The following is a 26,177-nucleotide window of genomic DNA, read 5'->3' on the forward strand; positions in this document are numbered from 1 at the left end:
ATAAGATCCCCTCTCAATCTTCTAAATTCTAGAGAGTATAAACCAAGTCTATCCAATGACAGTCCTGACATCCCAGGAATCAGTCTGGTCAACCGTCTCTGCACTCCCTCTATGGCAATAATGTCCTTCCTCAGATTTGGAGACCAAAACTGTACGCAATACTCCAGGTGTGGTCTCACCAAGACCCTGTACAACTGCAGTAGAACCTCTCTGCTCCTATACTCAAATCCTTTTGCAATGAAAGCTAACATACCATTCGCTTTCTTTACTGCCTGCTGCACCTGCATGCCTACCTTCAATGACTGGTGTACCATGACACCCAGGTCTCGCTGCATCTCCCCCTTTCCCAATCGGCCCCATTTAGATAATAGTCTGCTTTCCTGTTTTTGCCACCAAAATGGATAACCTCACATTTATCCACATTATACTGCATCTGCCAAACATTTGCCCACTCACCCAGCCTATCCAAGTCAACCTGCAGTCTCCTAGCATCCTCCTCACAGCTAACACTGCCCCCCAGCTTAGTGTCATCCGCATCCGTATTAGAGCCTACCAGGGAGTAGGCAATTCTGGATTTAGTGTTATGTAATGAATCGGATTTGATAAAGGAACTTGAGGTTAAGGACCCATTAGGAGGTAGTGACCATAATATCGTCAAGCTTCATCTACAATTGGAGAGGGAGAACGGTAAATTGGAGGTGTCAATGTTACAGTTGAATAAAGGGGACTAAGGAGCCATGAGGGAGGAGCTGGCCAAAGTTGACTGGAAAGATATCCTAGCAGTGATGACAGTGTACCAACAATGGCAGGTATTTTTGGGAATAATACAGAAGGTGCAGGATCAGTTAATTCCAAAGAGAATGAAAGATTCCAAGGGGAGTAAGGGGTGACCGTGGCTGACAAGGGATGTCAGGGACAGTATGAAAAAATAAAAGAGAAGTACAAGGTAGCAAAGATGAGAGGGAAGCAAGAGGATTGGGTAATGTTCAAAGAGCAACAGATAACTAAAAAGGCAATATGGGGAGAAAAGATGAGGTAAGAAGGTAAGCTAGCCAAGAATATAAAGGTGGATAGTAAACGCTTCTTTAGGTATGTGAAGATTAGTTAAGACCAAAGTTGGACCCTTGAAGACTGAAAAAGGTGAATTTATTATGGGGAACAAGGAATGGCAGATGTTGAACAGGTACTTTGGATCCATCTTAACTAAGGTGTTCACAAACAATCTTCATGATATACTAGTGGCCAGAGGACTTGGGGTGACGGAGGAACTGAAGGAAATCCACATTAGGCAGGAAATGGTGTTAGGTGTACTGATGGGACGGAAGGTTGATAAATCCCCAGGGCCTGGTGGTCTGCATCCCAGAGTACTTAAGGATGTGGCTCTAGAAATAGTGGATGCATTGGTGATAATTTTCGAATATTCCATAGACTCATGATCAGTTCCTGTAGATTGGAGGGTAGCTAAAGTTACCCCACTTTTTAAGAAAGGCGGGAGAGAGAAAACGGAATTGTAGACCAGTTAGCCTGACATCGGTGGTGGGGAAGATGCTGGAGTCAATTATAAAAGATAAAATAGCAGCACATTTGGATAGCAGTAACAGGAACGGTCCGAGTCAGCATGAATTTATGAAGGGGAAATCATTCTTCTGGAATTTTTTAAGGATGTAACTACGAAAATGGACAGGGGAGAGCCAGTGGGTGTGGTGTACCTGGACTTTCAGAAAGCATTTGATGAGGTCCCACATAGGAGATTAGTGGGCAAAATTAGGGCCCATGGTATTTGGAGTAGAGTGCTGACATGGATAGAAAATTGGTTGGCAGACAGAAAACAAAGAGGAGGGACTAACGGGTCCCTTTCAGAATGGCAGGTAGTGACTAGTGGGGTACTGCAAGGCTCGGTGCTGGGACCAGAGCTATTTACAATATACATCAATGATTTAGATGAAGGGATTCAAAGTAACATTAGCAAATTTGCGGATGACACAAAGCTGGGTGGCAGTGTGAATTGTGAGGAGGATGCTATGAGAATGCAGAGTGACTTGGACAGGTTGGGTGAGTGGGCAGATGCATGGCAGATGCAGTTGTTGGTAAATGTGAGGTTATCCACTTTGGTAGCAAAAACAGGAAGGCAGATTACTATCTAAATGGTGTCAAGTTGGGAAAAGGGAAAGTACAACAGGATCTGGGGGGTCCTTGTTCATCAGTCTATGAAAGTAAGCATGCAGGTACAGCAGGCAGTGAAGAAAGCGAATGGCATGTTGGCCTTTATAACAAGAGGAGTTGAGTATAGGAGCAAAGAGATCCTTCTTCAGTTGTATAAGGCCCTAGTGAGACCACACCTGGAGTATTGTGTGCAGTTTTGGTCCCCTAATTTGAGGAAGGACATTCTTGCTATTGAGGGAGTGCAGCGTAGGTTTACAAGGTTAATTCCCGGGATGGCGGGACTGTCGTATGCTGAGAGAATGGAGCGGCTGGGCTTGTACACTCTGGAGTTTAGAAGGATGAGAGGAGATCTCATTGAAACATCTAAGATTGTTAAGGGTTTGGACACGCTAGAGGCAGGAAACATGTTCCCGATGTTAGGGGAGTCTAGAACCAGGGGCCACAGTTTAAGAATAAGGCGGAAGGCATTTAGAACGGAGACAAGGAAACACTTTTTCGCACAGACAGTAATGAGTCTGTGGAATTCTCTGCCTCAGAGGGCTATGGACGCCGGTTCTCTGGATACTCTCAAGCGAGAGCTAGATAGGGCTCTTAAAGATAGCGGAGTCAGGGGATGTGAGGAGAAGGCAGGAACGGGGTACTGATTGGGAATGATCAGCCATGATCACATTGAATGGCGGTGCTGGCTCGAAGGGCCAAATGGCCTAATTCTGCACCTATTGTCTATTTATCGGGTCTCCCGTCATTCTCCAATGCTCCAGATAAAACTATCCAAATTTATCCAAACTCACCTTATACCCTTTTAGTATTCTAGTAAACTTCTGCATAATCTCTGAAACCTCCGCTTCCTTCCTGACTAATACTGCGCACAATATTCCAACTTCAGCCTAACTAATGTTATATAAAGCTGCAACATGACATCCTAACTATTATACTCAATGTCTTGATTATTGAGGGTAGGCGTAGCAGGCACCTTTTTAAAACTATTTATTTGGGTCGCCATTTTCAGGGAGCTATAGTCTTGGACCCCAACGTCCCTCTGTACATCAATGCTGTTAAGGGTCTTATTATTAACTGTAACTTACTAATTAACCCATCTACATGGTTATGGTGCTGTTCCACCTCCGGCCAAAATAATATCCTTCCACCACTACTCTTTAAGTTGTCTCCTCCTTGTATCTACAGAAGCCAGTTTCAGTCAAGTGGCTACCCTGCATGTAATTTCGAAGAAATAGCTCAGTGCACTGATAAGGTTCTGTACCCCGTCAAAATTCTGACAAGCGCTAATGTCTTACGATTCAGTGCAATCTGCTGTAGCCAAGCTGTTATAGTGCAGCTGTAGTATCAGCATTTACTTGAAATAATCTTTTGTACATCCAAACAAAAATATAATTGAATATTATTTAGTGCATGGCATATTTCATATTTAAACTTGATTTTCTTATTGTAAAATGGATACATTATGACCACAGTAATAAATCAAATGGCTATTGATGGTCGTGTATTCAGGGTAGAGATGGATGCTCTCCAGTCCAATGCTCAAAGCCAATTGGAAATGCTTCCAATCTTTGATCCCTTCTTTGGTGGGCTGCCTCTTGAGATTATTTACAAAGAATTGTTCCTCACAAAAGAACAAGAGAAGGAAATCAAAGGATTACATTTGTAATTGTGCCAATAGATCAAATAGTAAGAAATACTTGGAAATGTTTTTGATACATTATAAACAATAAATCATTTAGAATACTTTCTAAAATGTTGCAAATCATTTATTTGTAATTTCAGCACATTTGTAGTGTTTTTTTATTGCTATTCTGTACTCTGTCTGCTCCAGTCATTAGTAACAGCTTCAATCATATATTTTAAAGAGTTAACTGAATCCTATTTTGAAATTTATCATTTCAAAACTTTTACATTAACTTAATTTTCGAGAGACATTTTGCCCTAAAAATGCTTTGAGGAATAATCTTTGAGGAATAATCTTTTCTGCGGCCTCTGGCTTAATCATATCCTTCTTATGCATCTGAAGGAATGGGTGAACCAAAACGTCACCCATTCCTTCTCTCCGGAGATGCTACCTGTTCTGCTGAGTTACTTCAGCTTTTTATGTCTATCTTTGGCTATGGACATCAAAGTGTAGAAGAATAAAGATGTTCTACTTGTACTATAAAAGATTCAGAAAATATGCCGGTTGAAAGGCTGGAAAATCTAGAAACAGGTCCGGAAACTGGGTAGTGGGAAGAGGTGTTGACAGGATAAAGGGTCAACCTTTTAGCACTGCGATGAAAATAAATTTGTATACACGGAGGATTGTAAATATTTGGCATTCTCTACCATTGGAGCCATTCGTATGCAGTCACTGAGGATACGCAGTGCTGAGATGAGAATATTTCTGGACCGCAAGAGAATCAAATGAGAAATTGATTTGGCAGACGAAGGGCCTTGAGGCCCAGAATCAGCCAAGCAGAGTAGACTTGAGGGTCATATTAGTATAATCCTGCCTCTATTTCGTATGCTACAATGTTCCAAAATTCCAAAAATGAGTTTGCTGCATTGTGATTAAAAACATTCATTGTTATTAAAAACATTTTTCTGAAACCAATTGATTGAATTTGCTGATACTTTTGCAGCAGTTTAAATAGACATGTGTGAAGGAAATGAGAAACAAAATAATTTACACAAACCTATATATGGCATTCAATGTTTAAAACATTTTATAATTTGACTTATTTAGAATATGGGAGAATTGACTGTAAGTATTAAAGGTTTTTGTTTAATTTTTTTCCAGATGTACACATTGCTGGCAAGGACTGTACTTGTCTTGCATGCATTATTTCTCTTTGTAGGTGGCGATGAATCACCTCCTTGAAGCATTGCATCCGTTTGGTGAAGGCACCCCTCCAAATAATTTTGGTGAGGGCATTCCAAGATTTTAGACCCAGTAATGATAAAGGCATGATGATATATTTACAATTCAGAATGGTGTGTGACTTGACTGGGAGCCACATGTGCTGGTGTTGCCATGTACCTGAAACCTTCATCCTTCTTGGTGATGGAGGTTGTGCATTTGGATGGCAAGCAACTGCATTGCATTTTGTAGTCACTAAAGGGAATTAATCTTCAGGGTTGTGCCCACCAGGTGGGGATATGATCTAGTCATGATTCCACACAGATTATTGTGTTCTTTTCCATTCTTTATAACCTTGATCTCATCTGTTGGATCCTTCTTATCGAGTCCACACACAAGATTAGAAGTTGTTCAGCCAGAACTGAACACACTTCACGGCATCTGCATACAATGGTGTCTGTCTTGCGCTTCTTGTGCGTGGTGGTGGAAAGATTGGTGAAAACAGGTTTGCAACGTGAACAGTCTTTCCTTGACCCCATCTGTTAGATGATTTGAGAAACAAGGAATGGAATATGACTAATAACTTTGACTGTGCTAGCACAGACTTGCTCCAGTACGATAAACATCTTCAGTTTATTTTCTTGTTTGATAATCCTTTTTGGAGATTAACACGATATTCATAATTGGCGGAAAAAAAGGTTAACTCGGGTAATGGTCTCGGCACTCTCAAAAAATATCCACAAAATAAGTACAATGTGTATTTCAAATGATAATGGAATGTTCTTCTCTTTCTCGAATACCAAACTTTGTGCCATCATATCCATGAACTTGTTGAGGCCCAGCTTATAATTCAGTAATACAATGATAGCATTGAAAAAGAACGCTTTATTGCAATTAGACCAAATGCCCAAATATGTTCTACTAATCTATCTTCTCACAATTTCAATTAATATCTTCCCCCTTTAGAAACATTTTTATCTTGAATCCACTTAAAAATTATTAGTGAAGTAATCTTTTAAGATGTTTCATGCAAAACTATTTGCTTGACGTTCTTGCGTGCCACAATATTTAAGCTTCAGACATCAATAAGCAGATTTTCCAAAACTATTTATGATCGGATGTTCTCAACAAATGCACGGAATATTGCTTCACTGTCGCCTAACCCTAATCATTCAAAGTTGTTCCTTGCACTAAATTAATTGCCTTATTAAGATGCAATATAAATTTGAGTGGAAAATAGGATGATTACACCTTGTTGATTGGCCGTTAGATTTACCCTTTGTGAATATTAATTTCAGACAAAAAAAAGTACATTTGAATACTGCATGATTTGATTGAAAACTTAAGAGGTGATATCACACATTTGTTTCTGCTGCCTTTGGCCTTCTGGGTGTAAGCTTGCAGGTTTGGAAAATGTATTTTAAAGTCGGTGCATTGTGTAGCCATGATGAACTACTGATAGATGAAGTGCATGTTTAGATTAGAAGATTAGTTACTAATCAATCAGACTAATCTGTCCTGGATGACATTAGGGTTTAGGAGAAATGCTGAAGCTGCATTATTTTATGCAGATGGGTCTGAATCTGTGGTCAATATACATTAACTGAGGTTCTCTGAACGAACAATTGTTATTGCTCTTGCCTGTGAAATTATTACATGTAGATAAGCACACTGTTGGAATTTGTTGCACAGGCATGCTTACAGTGCCCTCCATAATGTTTGGAACAAAGACCCATCATTTATTTATTTGCCTCTGTACTCCACAATTTGAGATTTGTAATAGAAAACATTACATGTGGTTAAAGTGCACATTGTCAGGTTTTATTCAAGGGTATTTTTATACATTTTGGTTTCACTATGTAGAAATTACAGCTGTAATACATAGTTCCCCCCATTTCAGTGCACCATAATATTTAGGACACATGGCATCACAGATGTTCGTAATTGCTCAGGTGCGTTTAATGCCTCCTTCGTCATCTTCTTCTTGTGTATGGCGTGCACAGCCTAAAGTTGTTAGACAACTTGTTCTGTTTGATCTTCTGTTTGTGCACGCCAGGTTGATTGCATTCGTTGAAACAGGGTGGACCACGTTAAGATTGCAATCTCCCACCCCCATTGCCTCCTTCTAGCAGGCATAAGAGAACTCTCATCACCTAGTCTTTCCTCCAGTTTTTCCATCACCTTAGGAAACTTTTATTGCTGTTTATCAACATGAGGACCTAAGTTGTGCCAATGAAAGTCAAAGAAACCATTATGAGACTGAGAAACAAGAATAAAACCGTTAGAGACATCAGCCAAACCTTAAGGGCCTGTCCCACTTACGTGACCTTGGCTCGCAAATTATGCGACCTCGTGGTCGATTGAGGCGTACGGACACGGTATGGCCGCGCGGGGCCGGTCCCACTTAGAAACGCGGAGTTGTGTGGGGCTGGTCCCGACATCGCGCGGGGCTCCGAAATCCTTGCAGTGGCCAAAATCTTTGCGCGCCAACGACCTGTCGGCACGCAGGTGCATTGCGGTCGTACACAGCGCCTTGACGTCGTACGCGGCGTCTTGACGGCGCACACAGCGTCTTGGCGGCGTACGCCTAGCGCGTGACGTTGCATGATGACATCACCGCCCGACGCCGTGTGACTCCAGAGCAGTGTTGAAATATCTTCCTGAGAAGTTGCAGTCATCAGCAGGTAAATGTTAGATGGGTTCTCTCCAGGATTCCCTAACAGCAGCATGACAGGAGTCCAACTTTGTGTCTGACAGTTCAGAACAAAGAAAGCTAATGCAATCTCCACCAGGACTTCATGTTCTGGGCAAATTCCTGGCTCTCGCATTTGACAATATTTTTTGGTGCATGCTACTGCACATCCACAAGCAGAGCAGAGCAGGCTGACATGAATTGGATTGGCTTCATGCTGGCTTTTTGGGAATGAGTAGTAATGAACAACAAAAATATAAAAATCGGTGTAAGAAGTAGTCCATCCAACTCTTCAAATCCACTCATTATGATCACGATTGATCTTCTATCCAATTACCATGTTCTAGCTCTATTCCCATAAACTTTTATGTCCATAAATCTATTGATATCTATTTTGAATGAATAGAGTGGCAGAACCTCTTCAGCCCTCAGCAAGAGAGAATGCCTCAGATTAACCACGCTTTGAATGAAGACATTTATCCTCAATTCATAAATACTGTGGAAGTGGATAGTGATGTGGGATTGTTCTAAATCTCTCCTGTATTTTGTTAACAGTTTCAGACTTGCATGGTGATGGCACCAAATAAGAGGGTGTGAATTCAAACGCTGCTTAGTGTACATGGTTTAAACAGATCCTTCACAAAAATGCTCCATTGTTGCAGGTTCACTCTTTTGTTGAGTTGTTAATCTGAAGCCTCTGCTCAACAGAGACCCCATGGTGCACTATTAGAAAAGGAACAGTTGATTTACCCTGGTGTAGCAAACAATACTCTTGACAACCAATCTAAGCTAAGCAGGCTACTCAATCACATAATTCATCACTTTTAGGCGGATAATGGTATGTGCAAATGGGCAGACATATTTATACTCATTACTTCAAAAATGCTCTTTCCCAGTCATTCTTAATTTATCAAATATATCTATCTATAGAGAAATGGGAGAGGATTTGTCAATTAGTCAATACCTCTTCAATGTGTGCAGGACACGCTTTGATACAATTGAAAGTGGTTCACAGAGTTCATATGTCAAAAGATAAGTTAGCTTGTTTTATGGTCATATAAATCCTACCTGTGACAGATGTAACTCTGAAGTGGCCTCACTGAATAATCGCAAAGGGACTGGCAGGCCAAGGAAGACCTCCACATCTGATGACAGAAGAATTATCTCTATGATAAAGAAAGATCCACAAACACCTGTCCGACAGATCAGAAACACTCTTCAGGAGATGGGTGTCGATTTGTCAATGACCACTGTCTGCAGAAGACTTCATGAACAGAAATACAGAGGCTACACTGTAAGACACAAACCACAGGTTAGCTACAAAAATAGGATGACCTGGTTACAGTTTGCCAAGAAGTACTTAAAAAAGCAAACACAGTTCTGGAAAAAGGTCTTGTGGACAGATGAGACGAAGATGAACATATCAAAGTGATGGCAAGAGCAAAGTATGGAGAAGAGAAGGAACTGCCCAAGATCCAAAGCATACCACCTCATGTGTGAAACACGGTGGTGGGGGTGTTATGGCCTGGGCATGTATGGCTACTGAAGGTATTGGCTCAAGATTCAAAGAGTTTATTGTCATGTGTCCCAGATAGGACAATGAAATTCTTGCTTTGCTTCAGCACAACAGAATATAGTAGGCATAAATAAATACAGAGCAGAACAGATCAGTGTGACCATATACCAATGAATATATATATATATATATATATACATATATAAATAAACAGATAAAGTGCAATGGGCTATTAATGATCAGAGTTTTGTTTGAGTTGAGTTTAATAGCCTGATGGCTGTGGGGAAGTAGATATTCCTGAACCTGGATGTTGCAGATTTCAGTCTCCTGCAACTTCTACCTGAAGGCAGCGGGGAGATGAGTGTGTGCCCAGGATAGTGCGGGTCTTTGATGATGCTGGCAGCCTCGATGGTAGGGAGGTCAGAGCCGATGATGGACTGGGTAGTGTTTACCATTTTTGCAGTCTTTTCCGCTCCTGGGCGCTCAAGTTGTCGAACCAAGCCATGATGCAACCGGTCAGCATGCTCTCTACTGTGCACCTGTAGAAGTTCGAGAGAGTCTTCCTTGTCATACCAACTCTCCGTAATCTTCTCAGGAAGTAGAGGCGCTGATGTGCGTTCTTTATAATTGCATCCGTGTTCTCGGACCAGGAGAGATCTCCAGAGATATGCACGCCCAGGAATTTGAAGCTCTTGACCCTCTCCACCATCGACCCATTGATATAAACGGGATTATGGGTCCCCATCCTACCCCTTCCGAAGTCCACAATCTGTTCCCTGGTATTGCTGGTGTTGAGAGCCAGGTTATTGTGCTGGCAACATTTGGTCAAACGGTCGATCTCACTTATCTTCATTGATGATACAACTGCTGATGGTAATAGCATAATGAATTCTGAAGTGTATAGACACATCCTATCTGCTCAAGTTCAAACAAATGCCTCAAAAATCATTGGCCGGCTGTTCATTCTACCATGTGCAAACTAAGCCGAAACGCCAAATAACCGAAAGCATACGAAGCCGAAACACCAACTAACCGAAAGGGTGGGTCGCCTAAAAGCAAACTAACCAAAAGCGCGGGACGCCTAAAAGCCAACTAACTGAAAGGCTGCGTCGCCTAAAAGCAAACTCACCGAATGGCCACTCTGCCGAAACGCCACCTACCCGAAAGGCTGCGTCGCCTACAAGCCAACAAACCAGATGCCGCACAACAGAAAAGTCAAATAACGGATATGACGTTGCTGGGGGGCGCAACTTGTCAGTGATTGGTCTAGACCCCCGTGTCCATCACATCACTGGCCGGTGGAGACGGGAGGGTGGGGGTCATTTTCCCACACAAGCCATAGGTGACTGGGCACTCTGAACCCAAGCACCAAGTTGTAAGCGGCCGAAGGTGCGCATCCCTCGGGACAGCCCCCACTCTCCCACGGCCACAGCCGCACTCCGCCTCGTCTCCCCCATGCGGCCGCACTGTGACGGGCTGTGGGTCGGGTGGAGCGGAGGTGTGGGACAGGCTGGTCCCTCCGCCCACCCAGAGTCACTGACCGCGATGCACCGCCATCGGACCCCAACCCCCACACCAGGGAGATTTTCCCCCCCCCCCCCCCCCCCCCCCCCCCCCCCGACCCTGACCCCCACACCGGGTGATTCACCCCCACCCCATCCGCGGGGACAGACGGCTCGGGGCATAGTAAATTGTTTTTAAAACATGGAGGGACACACACATTCCCTGGCGGGCCGAGGACAAGTGTGCATGACAACGAACAATTTTATCTCCTCCCACTCCCCCTCCCCCCCTGACCCCCCCCCCCAATAATGAAGCACGTTTTATTTATTACCGTCTGGTTGCCTGCGGAACGCACACAAGCTCCCACGCACAAAACAGCAGATAATCTGTAAACTGTTTTAAGCGAAGATGGACACAAAAAGCTGGACTATCTCAGCAAAACAGGCAGCATCTCTGGAGAGAAGGAATGGGTGGCATTTCAGGTTGAGACCATTCTTCGGACCTGAAGACTGAGTCTGAAGATGAATGATGGGAAAAAACATTAGATCTGACCATATTTGTGGAGAGAGAAGCAGAGCTAACAGAAATATTCAAACATGCACTTGATGAACATGCACTGTTTTTGCATGTTAACTGTGCCTTTGTCTAGAAATAAATGCTGAGTATTTCCAGAATTTTCTGTTCTCATTGTAGAATTGGATAATTTTCCTGTTCAATAAGAGAGTAGCTGAATTGTCCAGCCATCTGAAGAAAAGTCTCAATGTGTTTCTTGATATTGGAAGGAGATTCTAACTGGTTAGTGTGAAACAGATGATCTGATGTTGCCTAAAAAGATATCCACAGCAACGGTAGCTGGACTTTTGAAAAATATTTGTTCTGCTGGTAGAAACTGCCGTAAGGTGTTATTTCCCCCAATAACTATCAGGGGAAAGCCTCGGTTCAGAGAAGAATTGTTCAAAGAAAACTAAGTAGTTGCTCTATACACCATGGTGATTATATATCTATACCTAGCATGCCTGATTTGAAGAACTTCTTATTTGGCCTTTGTCTTCTTTCTCTGAATAGAGTTAAAACGTGATGGTGTTAATCCTCACATGGAGTTATGCTGAGTAAAAGTGGAACCAAATGCCCTGTTTCAGTTTTCAGAGTTTGCAGAAGAGAGAAAGATACCACCCTTCAGTTTGAGACTTTAGATTCTACATTAGCCAAGGGGCAGGAAATAATTCCATTGGATTTTAACGTTATTTTTTCCTTTTTGTAAGTGGAATTCAAGGTGGATTTAAGTGATACTCTTATCGCGTTGGCTAATTTTCCATCCTAAATCATATGGTAACATAGATTCACGCAGTCTTTGAGATAAAGTGCATCATATTTTTTGTTGGATGATACTTTAGAATGAATGTGTTACATAGAACATAGGACAATACAAGAACATGTCCTAAAGCCCACAATATCTCTGATGATGCCAAGACCAACTCTTATCTGCCTGCACATAATCCATATCCCTCCATTTCCTGTATATCCATATTCCTTTCTAAAAGTCTTTCAAATGCCATAAATTATATCTGCCTCCGTTACTACCCCCAGCAGCACGTTCCAGGTTCTTGCTACCTTCTGTGTTTTAAAAAAAACTTCCCCCTGAATATTTCCTTAAACTTTGCCCCTCCCGCCTTAAAGCTATGCCCTCTAGTTTTTAATTTATCCATCCTGGGAAAAAGGTTCTGAATGTTTACCCTATCTATGAGTTTCATAATTTTATATACTTCTATCAGGTCTTTCCTGAAACCTCTGTTGTAGCAAATAAAACAATCCCAAATCTGTTCAGCCTCTCTCTGTAGCTAATACCCCTTAATCCAAGCATCATGCTTGAAATCTGCCAAGTAAACCCTCCTAATAGTTTGCTATTGTTCTGATGCCACATAGGCGCATGAGGAGAGATTAATTAAGATGCATCATGCTTTAAGACAACACCAAATGAAAGGATTTCTGAAGCAAGTACAGAAGCCTCTGGGTGTCTACCTTCGGATATAAACCTCAAAGTCTAGATACAGTTCATTATATTACTGTTTATTTACCAATGAATCTTCTTGGCAAAAATGTTCACTAGTTTTACTTTGAATTTATTAGAGGAAATGATCAAGAATAAGCTGCTAATGTTAATAATAATAATAATAATAATATTTATTTATATAGCACTTTTCAACAAAACCAGTATTTGAACCAAAGTGCTTTACAAAGATTGATTAAATTAATTGAACAGATCAATGCAATAAATCCATACAAATCAAAAAAAGAGAAAAAAGAGAATAAGAAAAAAGACACAGAAACAGTACACTATAGAAATCAACATGAAACGTCCCCCCACAGCAGAATTCACTGTGAGGGAAGGCACCAAAAATAACCAGTTCTCCCCCTCATAGTCCACCCGAGGTCGGGGCCTATATCTGGCCTCCTCAGCCAGCCCGGTGTCTTCAGGCCCTCCTGCCGCGAAGCTGGACCATCGGCGTCGGTGAACATCCATCAGCGGCCTGGACTGAAGCGGCCGCTTCCCCCCCGAAGACTGCAACGACCAAAGTTCACAGGCCGCGCCGGCCGAACCCCCGACACTGGCGATCTCGGATCCCAGGCTCTGCGGTGCTGTCGGCAGTAACAGTGCCCCGGAGCTTACCGCAAGGCGACCCGGTAAGGCATCGCCCGCTCCTTGTAGGTGTCCCAGCATCTACACCGCCGTCGAAGCTGCAGTCCCCGCAGGAAACGCCGCTCCAGCGCTGCTCCAGTTCGACTGTAGGCCGCACAGAGAGGACGAAGATGCGGTTCGGAGAAAAACCGCATCTCCGACCAGGTAGGACTGGGGTTAAAAATAATTTCCCCCTTCCCCTCCCCCACCCACCACATAAAAGAAGACCTCCAACAGGACTAAAAATAAAAATAAATAAGGGTGAAAGGACGGACTGCAGGAGGAGCGGCCATACACAACGGCGCATCACCCCCGCAGTCCGCCATCTTGAATGTTAATGTCGTTTTCTGAAGAATTTCAGACATGCTCGAGTAGAAAATCATTACATCACATTTATCAGTTTGAATACGGGAGACATTAACAGTGTTATGAATATGGATGTGTCTAGTTAATTAAGTTAATTGTTGTTCAGAAATGCTCACACTTTCAAGGACACATTTTTTGATGATTTTGGCTTGATGCAACCATTAATCATGCTTTACCTGAACTATTAAAATCATTGTCTACAGTTTATTCTTGCTATAGTTTGATATGAAAAGGTTTGCTTCAAAATGGCAGAAAATGAATGGAGCTATACTTTACCTTTCATTTTTGGTACCAACTAAATTGCTTCCTCCTGTGTGAATTTTTTTATATTTTTCCCAGAATATTAATTTATCAGCATTCATGTTGAACACTGTCTCTTTGATGCACTGAGACTTGGTTAGAAAATGCTCTATTTTCATGCCTGCCCAAGCTGTTCACTCTCAGCATTGCAGTCTGCCCAGGTTTTCATTTGAGGCCTCTGGAGATTCCTGAGAACCAGGAAACTGACAAGTATCTGAAAAGGGTCATTTTATTAGAACGCCGAGTATCTGTTAACCACATGAGCTACACTGCAGCTTAGAACTCTGAAATGCCTACTTCCTCCACTCAACTGTCAGCCAATATGGGTAAATACAAATTCTGGCACCCAATTGATGTGAAGTAGTAACTGTTTATGTAGTCATGTTCATATTTTCCAGATTTTAATTTTCTGTTTTAATGTGTTCTCATTAATGCCAAAATCAACCATGAAAATAATGGATATATGATTGACATAGAAAAGATAACACTTCCAGTTTACCAGGAAGATGTGCAAATGGGGATGCAATGTTATTGAATGCCCAGGTGTTTTGATCAGCAAAAGATTTTCAGGAAAAAAAACATCGGAATTTGATCAAAAATATGATATCTTAAGATTCACAAAACATATGATTTCTACTTTAATAGTTGAATAACAGAAAAGCAGTAGTTTAGATTTGTTTAGAGATACAGCATGGAAACAGGCCCTTCAGCCCACTGAGTCCGCCCTGACCCATGCATTTGTTCTATATTATCCAAGTTTTACATCTGACACGCTAGGGGCAATTTACAAAAGCCAATTAACCAACAAATCTGCTCATCTTTGGAATGTGGGAGGAAACCGGAATACCCGGAGAAAACCCATGCGGTCACAGGCAGAACAAACAAAGTCTGTGCAGGCAGCACCCATAGTCAGGATGGAACCCGGGTCTCTAGCACCATAAGGCAGCAACTCTACTGGCACAATGGTGCTGCCTCATGCCAGTAGAATGCTAATTTATAATGCAATACTTGTTTATTGGAATTCATAAACAGCAGTTTCTGTAGGGATGAGTTTATGCACGTGATCATATGGTTATTTGGTTGCATCTAGGTGTTAATGTTGCCAATGTTATATTAGTATTAGTAGGTGAAAGTGATAAAAAAAGAAATATATAATACTGGCTGAAGCAATATAGGCAGAACGCAAAAAAAATGGTGCATTAATTCTAATGGTATTGTACGACACGCCCCCAAATAGCCAGAGGGCAATAGAGAAAGATGCCAAAGCAACAGGGTTGTCAACATCTTAAAGGGCACTGAGGTGATTTTTTTCGGTGACTGCAGGCGACTGTCACAGTTGTAGCAGGTCACCGAAAAAGCGGCGACTGGACCACCCCCTACGACAATGTCTACGACAAGCTACCACCAAGTCGAGTTCAAGCTACCGACAACCGGCGACCTATTAGGACGTCCACCTACGACCACACAGGTGACAACCAAAGTCATCCCAAGTCCGCCCGCGACAACTGGAGACCATTCACTCGCCAGTACCTGTTGACGTAGGTAGTCGCCAATGGAATTCACCAGAGCCAGCACCCGGCGACAACCAACGACACCTGGCGACAACCTGTCCCATCCTGGCAACAACCGGCGACAGCACCTACGACAGGAGAAGACAAGCTGCGCCAAGCCCACACTCGCCGAAAAGTTTTGAACATTTCACAATCCAGAGGCGACCAGAAAAACGTTATGACTCTAGGCGACTTGAGGAGACTACTCACAACAATACAGGCGTCACCCAGCGACCATGTGGCGACAGCCTAGTCGCCTGTAGTCGCTGCAAAAATCACCTAAGTGCGACAGGGGCGTAAATGTAATTTGGACAAGTGCATAGATAGGAAAGATTTGGAAGAATATGAACCAAATGCAAATAGATGGGACTGGTGTAGATGGGGCATCTTGAGCAGCATGGATAAGTTGGTCTGTAGGACCTGTGTTTGTGCTGTATGACTCTGACTTTATGAGTGTGAGGTGCTGTACTTTAGGAGGTTGAATGTAAGGGGAAGGCGCACAGATGATGACAAGATTGTTAACCGAAATGATGTGCAAAAGGATCTTGGAGTCCAGGTTCATAGGTCCCTGAAAATGGCAATGAGAGTAGACAGTGGGAAGGAAGGCATATAGCATGTTCACCTTCATTGGTCGGGGAATTGAGTAGAAGAATCAGGAAGGCATGATGCAGCTCTTTAAGGCTTTGTTTAAGCCACATTTGGAAAATTGTGCGCAGTTCTGATTGTTCATTTATAAATAGCTCTGGAGTAGAGGTTTACCTGGATTAGGGAGTATTACCTACAAGGTGAGGTCGACTTCAGGAACCTCGACCGGCCTTTCAGGTGCGGCAGAGGTTTACTTGCACCTCCTCCAATCTCATCTACTGAATCCGGTATTCCCAATGTGGTCTCCTATATATTGGTGAGACCAAGTGTAGACGTGCCGATCATTCCACTGAACACGTGCATTCAGTCTGCCTTGGCCAATGTGATCATCCGGTTGCCAAAGATTTTAACTCCCATTCCCATACTGATCTTTTTGTCCTAGGCCTCCGCAAATTGGAGGAACAGCACCTGTTATTTCGCTTGGGCAGCTTACAGTATGAACATTGATTTCCCTAATTTAAAGCAACTGCTGCATTCCCTCCCCTCCCCTCTACCCCCACCCAAGTTGTTCTATCCGTTTGCCTCCTTGTAATCCTCTTGTTACCACACCTTCCTCGGCCATCAATCGGCCATTATGGGCTCCATCTTCCTGAGGTCGTCTGTTACTGACCCTGATTTGTTATGGCCTTTTCTCATCTCCAGTTTACTTCTCTTTCCTTCCACCCCCCTTCCCCAACTTCTATTTTCAGTCTGAAGAAGGGTTCCAACCCGAGACATCACCTATTTTCTCCAGAGATGTGCCTGTCCTGCTGAGTCAAGTCAAGTCAAGTCAAGTTTATTTGTCACATACACATACGAGATGTGCAGTGAAATGAAATTGGCAATGCTCGCGGAACAACAAAACAACCAAACAAATTATAAACACAATCATAACACACATATTATTTTACATAATAAATAATAGAAGGAAAAACGTTCTGTACAGTTAGTCCCTGGTGAGAAAGGCGTTTACAGTCCGAATTGCCTCTGGGAAGAAACTCCTTCTCAACCTCTCCGTTCTCACCGCATGGCAACGGAGGCGTTTACCTGACCGTAGCGGCTGGAACAGTCCGTTGCAGGGGTGGAAGAGGTCTCTCATGATTTTGTTTGCTCTGGAGTTGCACCTCCTGTTGTATAGTTCCTGCAGGGGGTGAGTGAAGTTCCCATAGTGTGTTCGGCCGAACGCACTACTCTCTGCAGAGCCTTCTTGTCCTTGGCAGAGCAATTCCCGAACCAGATGGTAATGTTCCCGGACAAGATGCTTTCCACCGCCGCTGCGTAGAAGCACTGGAGGATCCTCGGAGACACTCTGAATTTCCTCAATTGCCTGAGGTGGTAAAGGCGCTGCCTTGCCTTACTCACCAGTGCTGAGGCGTGTGATGACCATGTCATATCCTCAGAGATGTCGACTCCCAGATATTTAAAACAGTTCACCCTATCCACAGGATCCCCATTTATACTCAATGGAGTGTACGTCCTCGGATGATGTGCCCTCCTAAAGTCCATGATCAGCTCCTTCGTTTTTTTGATGTTCAAGAGGAGGCTGTTCTCCTGGCACCAGAGTGCTAGATCAGCCACCTCCTCCCGGTAGGCCCTCTCATCATTGTCTGAGATCAGGCCCACCACCACAGTGTCATCAGCAAACTTAATTATTGAATTGGAGCTGAACCTAGCCACACAGTCATGTGTGTACAGGGAGTACAATAGGGGGCTGAGGACGCAACCCTGGGGCGATCCTGTGCTCAGGGTGAGGGACTTCGATGTATTCCCTCCCATCTTGACTACCTGGGGCCTGGCGGTGAGAAAGTCCAGGACCCAGGCACACAGGGAGGTGTTGAGCCCCAATTCCAGTAGCTTCCCGGCCAGTCTGGTGGGGACTATCGTGTTGAAGGCTGAACTGTAGTCTATGAACAGCATCCTCACGTAGCCCCCCCTTCTGGCTGTCCAGATGGGAGAGAGCGGTGTGCAAGACCTGGGAGACCGCATCGTCCGTGGACCTGTTCGGACGATATGCAAACTGCAACGGGTCCATGTTCCGAGGGAGGAAGGCGCAGATGTGATTCTTCACCAGCCTCTCAAAGCATTTCATGACTACCGAGGTAAGGGCCACCGGACGGTAGTCATTCAGGCTGGCTGGGGAGGCATTTTTTGGTACCGGTACAATGATGGATTTTTTGAAGCAGGCAGGGACCACGGACTTGTCCAGGGAGAGGTTGAATAATGTAGTGAGCACTGGAGCTAGCTGCGTAGCACAGGACTTGAGTACTCGCCCCGAGTTACTGTGGGTATGTGTATCTATCTTTGGAGAAACTTGGTTTGTTTTCTCTATAACACCAGCGTTTAGGGGGAGACCTGGTAGAAGTGTATAAAATGATGAGGGGCACAGTTAGGCTAGATAGTCAGCACCTTTTTCCCTGGATGGAAATGTCGTAGACATGGGAGCATAGCTTTAAAATGAGGGGCAAGATTATTTTATCTAAAGGTTGGTTGATGCCTGGAATGCACTGCCAGGAATGGTGGTTGAGGCAAATAGATAGGAATGTTTAAGACATCGATAAACAGGGAATAGAGGGGTATGGATCATGTGTAGCCAGATGAGATTAGTTTAATAACATTATCTTTGACCCAGACATTGTGGCCCAAAGGGCTGTTCCAGTGTTGTGTAATTTTCTAAGTTCTATGTTAATGCTGCATCTGCCCATTGCTGAAATCTGCCCATTATACTAAAGATGATGCTCAAAGCTATAAAGCCATTGAAAAGAAATACTTAAAAAATCAAAGTAATACCAGAAATCTGAAATAACCATATAACCATATAACAATTACAGCACGGAAACAGGCCATCTCGACCCTTCTAGTCCGTGCCGAACACATATTCTCCCCTAGTCCCATACACCTGCGTTCAGACCATAACCCTCCATACCTTTCCCGTCCATATAACTATCCAATTCATTTTTAAATGATAAAAACGAACCTGCCTCCACCACCTTCACTGGAAGCTCATTCCACACAGCCACCACTCTCTGAGTAAAGAAGTTCCCCCTCATGTTATCCCTAAACTTCTGTCCCTTAATTCTCAAGTCATGTCCCCTTGTTTGAATATTCCCTACTCTCAGTGGGAAAAGCTTATCCACGTCAACTCTGCATGGAGGCTATTGCCTGGTTTCCAGCTCAGTATCTTACTCCCAGACCCAGGCTGGAGTATAATTCATAGAATCTGTAACTATATATTGTATCCATAAAAATTCTCATAAAAAGAGCTTCTTCAAATTGTAGTTGTGCAGGTGAGAGACTTGCCTTCTCGGAATAATTCTTGATGCCCAACCTCAGGCAGGCCCCCCAGGTCTCGTCTTTGTTTTGTGTGTATGTGTACATGCACGCATGCCTGAGATTTCAATTTCTGTTCTAAAGGTCAGTAATTATGCACATTTCTTTAAAGAAGTCTTTGAGGACATAAGTATAGTTCCTGACCATAGAATAGGCTATTCTATATAAAGCCATGTTTTAGAACCATGACATAGCTCAGATTACCAACCCCAGGACTACACCATTAGAGCCCATCCAAGCTCATCTCCAAACTCATAGAATTTGGTCAGTACATGTCTGCAACTGGATTCCTTGACAATCAGTGAGGATAGGTGACAAATCATCCAGCACGAAAATCCCCAACATCGGTGCTCCACAAGGATATGTCTCTTGTTTATTTAAATTTAGATCTTGAAAAATTGATGCACTTGAACCCTCTATTTTGAATTATATAGCCCTTTCTCAATCCTAACATTGTCACTTGTGGCTTTGATGTTAGTACTTCGAGCATAGACGTTAATTGCAACCTTTTATCATTTTGCATTGAAAAACTGTTATGTTGGCAGCAAAGAAGCGTATAATTGCAAAAGTTGTGCCAGATATAATTTAAAGGACATTGATGTGTGATTGTTAATTCAAAATCTTTTTTTCTACTGCAAAATTGCATTGAACTTGAGTTATTTGCTATATGTCATTATTATTTGGTCTGAAATTTAATGTGACCAAGGAAAAAATAAATACCCTTTATCAGATAGACTTGTGGCATTCAGAGATTTCTTTATACTTTGAATGTATCAAACCCTTTCGCACTCAATGGCCTATAAGTTCTTATGTTTTGTGCTACAACAAAAAGGAAAAGTATTACAATTCTTCAGATAACAAAATTAATAATTTTGCATTACCATCATTTGTTAAGACTCAAAGCAGACTCAAATAAATGTATTTACTTGGAAATCAAAAAAGATACTTTTGTTTAGAGACATATTTTCTCATTGAATTTGAATCCGATCATGGCAGCTGGGAAATTCAAATTCAAGTAATTAAATAAATCTGGAATCAAAGCTGGTCTCGGTTATAGTCACCATGAAATTGCTCAGTTGTCACAAAGACCAATCTGGTTCTTTAATGTCCTTTAGGGAAGGAAATCTGCCATACTTATTTGTTTGACACATGATTGCCCTCGCAGTTCAGGAGAAGTTGCCAGTATTTTGTGCGATTGGCCACTCAAATCTTTTCTTTCAACAGAAAAAATAATTCATAATCAAAAGCTCTTTAACTGACCTAATTTGCATCAAATAATCAGGTAGCAAAGTTTACACAAATTAGAAAACTATAGTAAATGAATGGATCATATGGAAAAGACAAAATTAAAATGAAAATACTTTACTTTTTCAAGCTAAGATTCCTTGGAACATTTGGTTAAGAAATTAAACCTGTGTCCAAAATGGGTGGGAGTGAAGTGATGTTGACAAGCAGTGGTTTCACAGTTTGGTCCGAGGTAGCTTAATTGCATATTTGGGTTTTGACTTTCATGTATTAAGCAGACACCCCACATGGAGAGAATCAAAAGGTATAATTTGTCCACTAAAGTGCTCAGTCGTTATTAATATGCATAAGTAAATTACCTTGATTCCTCTCCTAGAAATAGGAAGGAAGTGCTGTTACATAGATGAGAATTTATAAATGTGTTATTTTTTTGTTACATAATTAAATATTTTTTTCAGGTTCCACTAATATCTTAGCATTTTCTGTGCATGGACTTAAGCATCCAAGTACTGCAGCTATGCATATTATTATGGGTAAGTATTTCTTATAGTTTCATCATTTTAAGTTTCGATAAATGTACATTCAGATAACAAATCATTTAACGCAGCATGTTTCAAGTAAGATGTGGTAGGGTAATTGGAACATTTGAGCTTGTCATTTCAATTGGATACATCACCTTTGTGTGTATACACCACAGTAGTCTGTTAATGTGTTAGTTATGTTTTTATTCCACCACTCTTTCTCTTTTGCTTTATGCAGAAAATAGAAGAGAAGACAATTTGGATACAAGAATTAAAAACCTTATAATCTAACAACGTAGTTTGTATATTAGGTTGGGGGGAAAAACAACTCCCAAGGTCAGGGTTTCCATCAGAATGGCAAATATTCAATATTCCAACACTTCTAATTTTAATATATTTTGTTTAATAAAACAGATTAAGGACATTGAAATAGCTACAGTATGAAACAAGGCACAGGGGTATCTAGAACATGATTTCATAACAATGAAATTAAAATTACAAAAGTGAATAGATGATAGTTTCAGTAGGTTTTCTAAAAATAAATCTTATCCGCATAAGCCTTCCTCCTTAGTGAAGACAGATGCAGTGTATTTCATTTTGTTGCCCCGCCTCGACCTTCACAGTAAGATAACCTTTTTGGACCCTAATTCTTTTGGTTTAAGTGCATTCTGGATCAAAAATATATTATTAAAATCCTACACTCTGTTGGCTTTGATGCCCTCAGATGGTTGGCACTTCTGTCCCTAAAGAAACTTTCATTTTTATTTCCGCCTGGAAAAGCTTAATATTCTCTTAATTATCCCCTCAATTTTCTTAAAAAATAAAAGCACCAAGTTTATTGTCCAAAACACCAACCTGGAGGAACTCAGCAGGTCAGGGAGCATCTGTGAGGGAACGTACAGACGATGTTTCAGGTCGGCACCTTTCTTTGGATGATTGTAGTAGAGCTGGAAATGGGGTGGGATGGGCCTGACAAGTGACATGAGGATATTGGTGTAGGACATTGATTGACAGATGGGGGTGAGTGAGTGACAAAGGCTAGAGATGAAAAGAAGACAAAAGGGTGTCAGATATGCGCTGAAGCCTCATAGCTTTCTTGTACTCAGTCCCATCCTGACAAAACTCTGGTGCCGAGACCTGTACACATTATTCAAGTCAAGAGTTTATTGTCATATGGACAAGGATGGTGAGACATAGATACAATGAAAAATCTTGCTTGTGATGCATCATAGGCATGTAGATCCAAACAAGGGCACAAAACACATTTATGCATAAATTACACACAATTTCTAAAATAACAAAAAAATTAAGATATTCATACAGAACAGTTTTAGAAAACAAAAGTCCATGGTAGCGCTAGACAGGGACCGTCATGATCACTTGCTGAGGGAGGGTTGATTAAAAAATCTGACAGTGGTACAAATTGACCTGTTCGTGAACCTGGTGGTGTGGGACTTAAGGCATCTGTATCTGTTTCTCAGTGGTAGCAGTGAGAAGAGGGCATGGACCTGTTTCGATCCTTAATGGATGCCACCTTTGTGAGGCAGTACCTCATGTAAATATATTTGATGGTGGGAAGGATGTGCTCATGATGAACCAGGCTAAGTCCACCATTCTCTGCAGCCTCTTGTATTCCTGTACATTAGAATTTTCCTTAAAAGGCCATGATGCAATCATTGTGCAATTTCTACAGCCCATCTGTAAAAGTTTGTTCGAGTATTTGGAGACATGTCTTTGCATTTTGGAGAAAGTAGATGTGCTCATGTCCTTTTCATGTTACATCAATGTGCTGGGCACAGAGCAGGACATTTGAGATGTTAATGCCCAGGAAATGAAGTTGCTAACTTTCCCCTCCACTAACTCACAAATGCAAACTGGTATATGGTGTCCCGACTTCCCCTTTTAGAACATGTAGGGAGGAACTGCAGATGCTGGTTTAAACCGCAGACACAAAAATCTGGAGTAACTCAGCGGGTCAGGCAGCATCTCTGGATAAAAGGAATTGGTGAGGTTTCAAGTCGAGATCATTCTTCAGATCCATTCCTTGTGCCTATTCCATTTCTCCAGAGATGCTGCCTGGCCCATTGAGTTACTCCAGCTTTTTGTGTCTGTCTTCCCCTTTTTGATGTTCAGCTCACCCCTAATTAGCAATTTTAAAAGGTTTTGTTTCACTTCTTTACTTTTGTGTGTTGTATGTCTGCCTGCCAATAAATTATTGTTTGTTTAAGGACATTGTATAGTAAAGTGTGGAATATTAGCAAAGTATCTTGTAACTAAATGTTAATATATGGGCTTTTTTTATTTCTTATGTCATCTTTTGCTTTAGGTAACCTTCAAGAAGTGGATGTTTGTACCTTTAGTAGTCATAACAGGCTGCTTCGATTTGGTTTCTCAGGCATGTTTGGCTTTGGAGGGAGAACATTGGCCTTCGCAGAAAAACATCGTTGGATACCTTCTAAAGAGCGGCGGGAATTTGCTGTAATCAAAACGTTGGCAAATCTCAAGTAAGATGAACTGTTTACCATCCAAGAGTTAGTATCTCCACCACTTGTACCATCCACATGTGTTAATTGATTATTTCTTAGCTTCTAATTTAGTTATTTCTCTAAGAAAATTTTCAAACTTGTTGAATGTAGCTTTGAACGTATCCTAAAGTCTGACCAACAAAATAGCCTTTGTTGTGATAATTGAAATATTTCTTTTCATAGGTCTGAAGATTGTGAAATATCATTTCTGCCTTCAAAAAATACCCACTTGGACAATCAAGATTGCAAAAGGTTGGTGGCAAGTAATTTGGCTTGGTTTTACTGTATATTTTAGTTGAAAACAATATCTTTAATGTAACATTTTCACGAATAGAATATAGAACACAAAGCTAAGGAAATCCCTTTATCTCAATCAAGATTACCCATTTATAGAGCGGAGAGACTTCCTAGGGAAAGATGTTGTTCGGCCAGGAATCCCTCAGCTGGTTAATGAACAAAGTTATGAGATGCGTGTGGACGTGCAAGGTGGTAGGAGTAAATGGTGCCAGGTCTCATTTCCCTCTCCCCTTACTCTCAGTCTGAAGAAGGGTCTCGACCCGAAACATCACCTATTCCTTTTCCCCAGAAATGCTGCCTGACCTGCTGAGTTAATCCAGCTTTTTGAGTCTTAAACCAGCATCTGCAGTTCCTTTCTACACAAAAAATGATTTAAGTTTAATTTGGATAAATGTGAACAAACTACCTGAATTATGGCTAGTTGTAAAAAAATGTGACAACAGGATACATATTTAGATGGTAAAAATTGGATTGGACAGAATCAATTCATGAAAGGGAAATCGTGTTTGACAGGATGAGGTTGGAACTTGCAGAATGTCCAAGGACAAATTCTCTCCTTTATCCTTGCCAACCTTCTTTGCTATTTTTAATGGATTGAGATACATTTCATTTGAGCCTGGCAATATATCAATTTTCAAAAATGCTGAACTCCTTAATACTTTTTGATATTGGTTTATTATTCACACGTACTAAGGTACAGTGAAAAGCTTTTATTTACATCCCAAGTAATCAGATAATACTACACACGAGTACAATGAAGCCATACACAAGCACAACAGATAGGGCAAAGAAAAAATACCAGAGTATAGAATATAGTTTTACTGCATTACACTTGCAGAGAAAAATCCAGCGTCCGCAATGCAGATAGGTTGGAAGATTGGGACTATCCCTAACTTGTGAGAGAACTGACTAGTAGTCTGATAACAGGGAACAAACTGTCTGGTGGTACCTGCTTTCTAGCTTTTGTATCTTCTGCACAATGGGAGCAGGGAGAAGAGGGAACAAATGGAGTGAAAAAGGTCCTGGGTTATGTTGGCTGCTTTTGTGAGGCAGCATGATGTCAATAGAATCGACAGTGAGATGTCATGTCTGTATGATGGACTGGGTTGCATCCACAATACTCCGTGATTTCTTGCAGTCTTGGGCAGAACTGTTCCCTAACCAAGCTTGCTGCAGCCTAACAGTATGCATTCTACAGTGCATTTGTAGAAGTTGCATAAAGTTTTCGGAGACGTGCTGAATGTCGTAGTCCCCTGAGGCCAATCACCTTTATGATGGTGAATGCCAGAGCCACTGATATAGGTAGTCATTAATGCACGCTATCTTGCTTTTCATTGGCATCAGGTGATAGTAGCCTTCTTAAAGCATGGTGGGGACCTCAGATTAGAGTAGTGAAAGGCTAAGTATGTCTATGAGTACTCCTGCCAGCTGGTCCATAGAGCTCCAGGGGATATGGCTGAGTACACCATCCAGGTCATTTGGGAAAACAATCTTGCATCTGCCGCAGTGACCGTGGGTACAGGCAGCCCAAGGCTGACGGGACAGATGATGTCCTTTCACTGACCTGTTCAATGTAGGCATAGAATGCATTCAATTCTTTGTGAAAGGACTCGTTATTGCCAACGATACTGCCCAACTTCACTTTGTAGCCTGTTATGGCATGCAAGCCTTGCCAAAATCAACAACTGTCCACATGGTTACCTCAGGACTTAAGCTTGCTCTGGAATTTCCTTCTCTTTGATGCCTCTGCAAAAGTTGTAAATAGATTTCCTGTGCTGTTTGGATTGTTTGACTTCAACATTGCAGACTTGGACTTCACCCGGGAATGGACCTCACAATTCGTCCATGGTTTCTGTAAAGAAGTGTTGGCGACACACCGTAACTTTACTTCATTTTATTCATACTGTATTTTTACAGAGAGCACTAGCTGTACGTGGTCTGTCACGGAAACTAGAGCGCGATATGTGGGTGGGGAGGTTGTAATTATACTTGTGATATGGGGAGTGGTTAGTAGTGATGAGGTAAC

General features: G+C 42.0%; 1 protein-coding gene across 2 annotated transcripts in view; it reads left to right on the plus strand.

The window, feature by feature from the left end:
- Positions 1-26,177, plus strand: part of cerkl (ceramide kinase-like) — a 112,224-nt gene that overhangs the window by 71,155 nt on the left and 14,892 nt on the right. Inside the window, exons 6-8 of one of the 2 annotated variants that reach the window (XM_055637866.1) lie at positions 21,267-21,341; positions 23,725-23,833; positions 24,038-24,106. In XM_055637866.1, the coding sequence (XP_055493841.1) occupies positions 21,267-21,341; positions 23,725-23,833; positions 24,038-24,106 (253 nt within the window). Of the gene's footprint in view, positions 1-21,266; positions 21,342-23,655; positions 23,834-24,037; positions 24,107-26,177 lie in introns of both variants that reach the window. The other variant, XM_055637865.1, reaches the window with a different exon arrangement.

This window comes from Leucoraja erinacea, chromosome 7 (genome assembly GCF_028641065.1).
Source record: "Leucoraja erinacea ecotype New England chromosome 7, Leri_hhj_1, whole genome shotgun sequence".
Classification (NCBI taxonomy): domain Eukaryota; kingdom Metazoa; phylum Chordata; class Chondrichthyes; order Rajiformes; family Rajidae; genus Leucoraja; species Leucoraja erinaceus.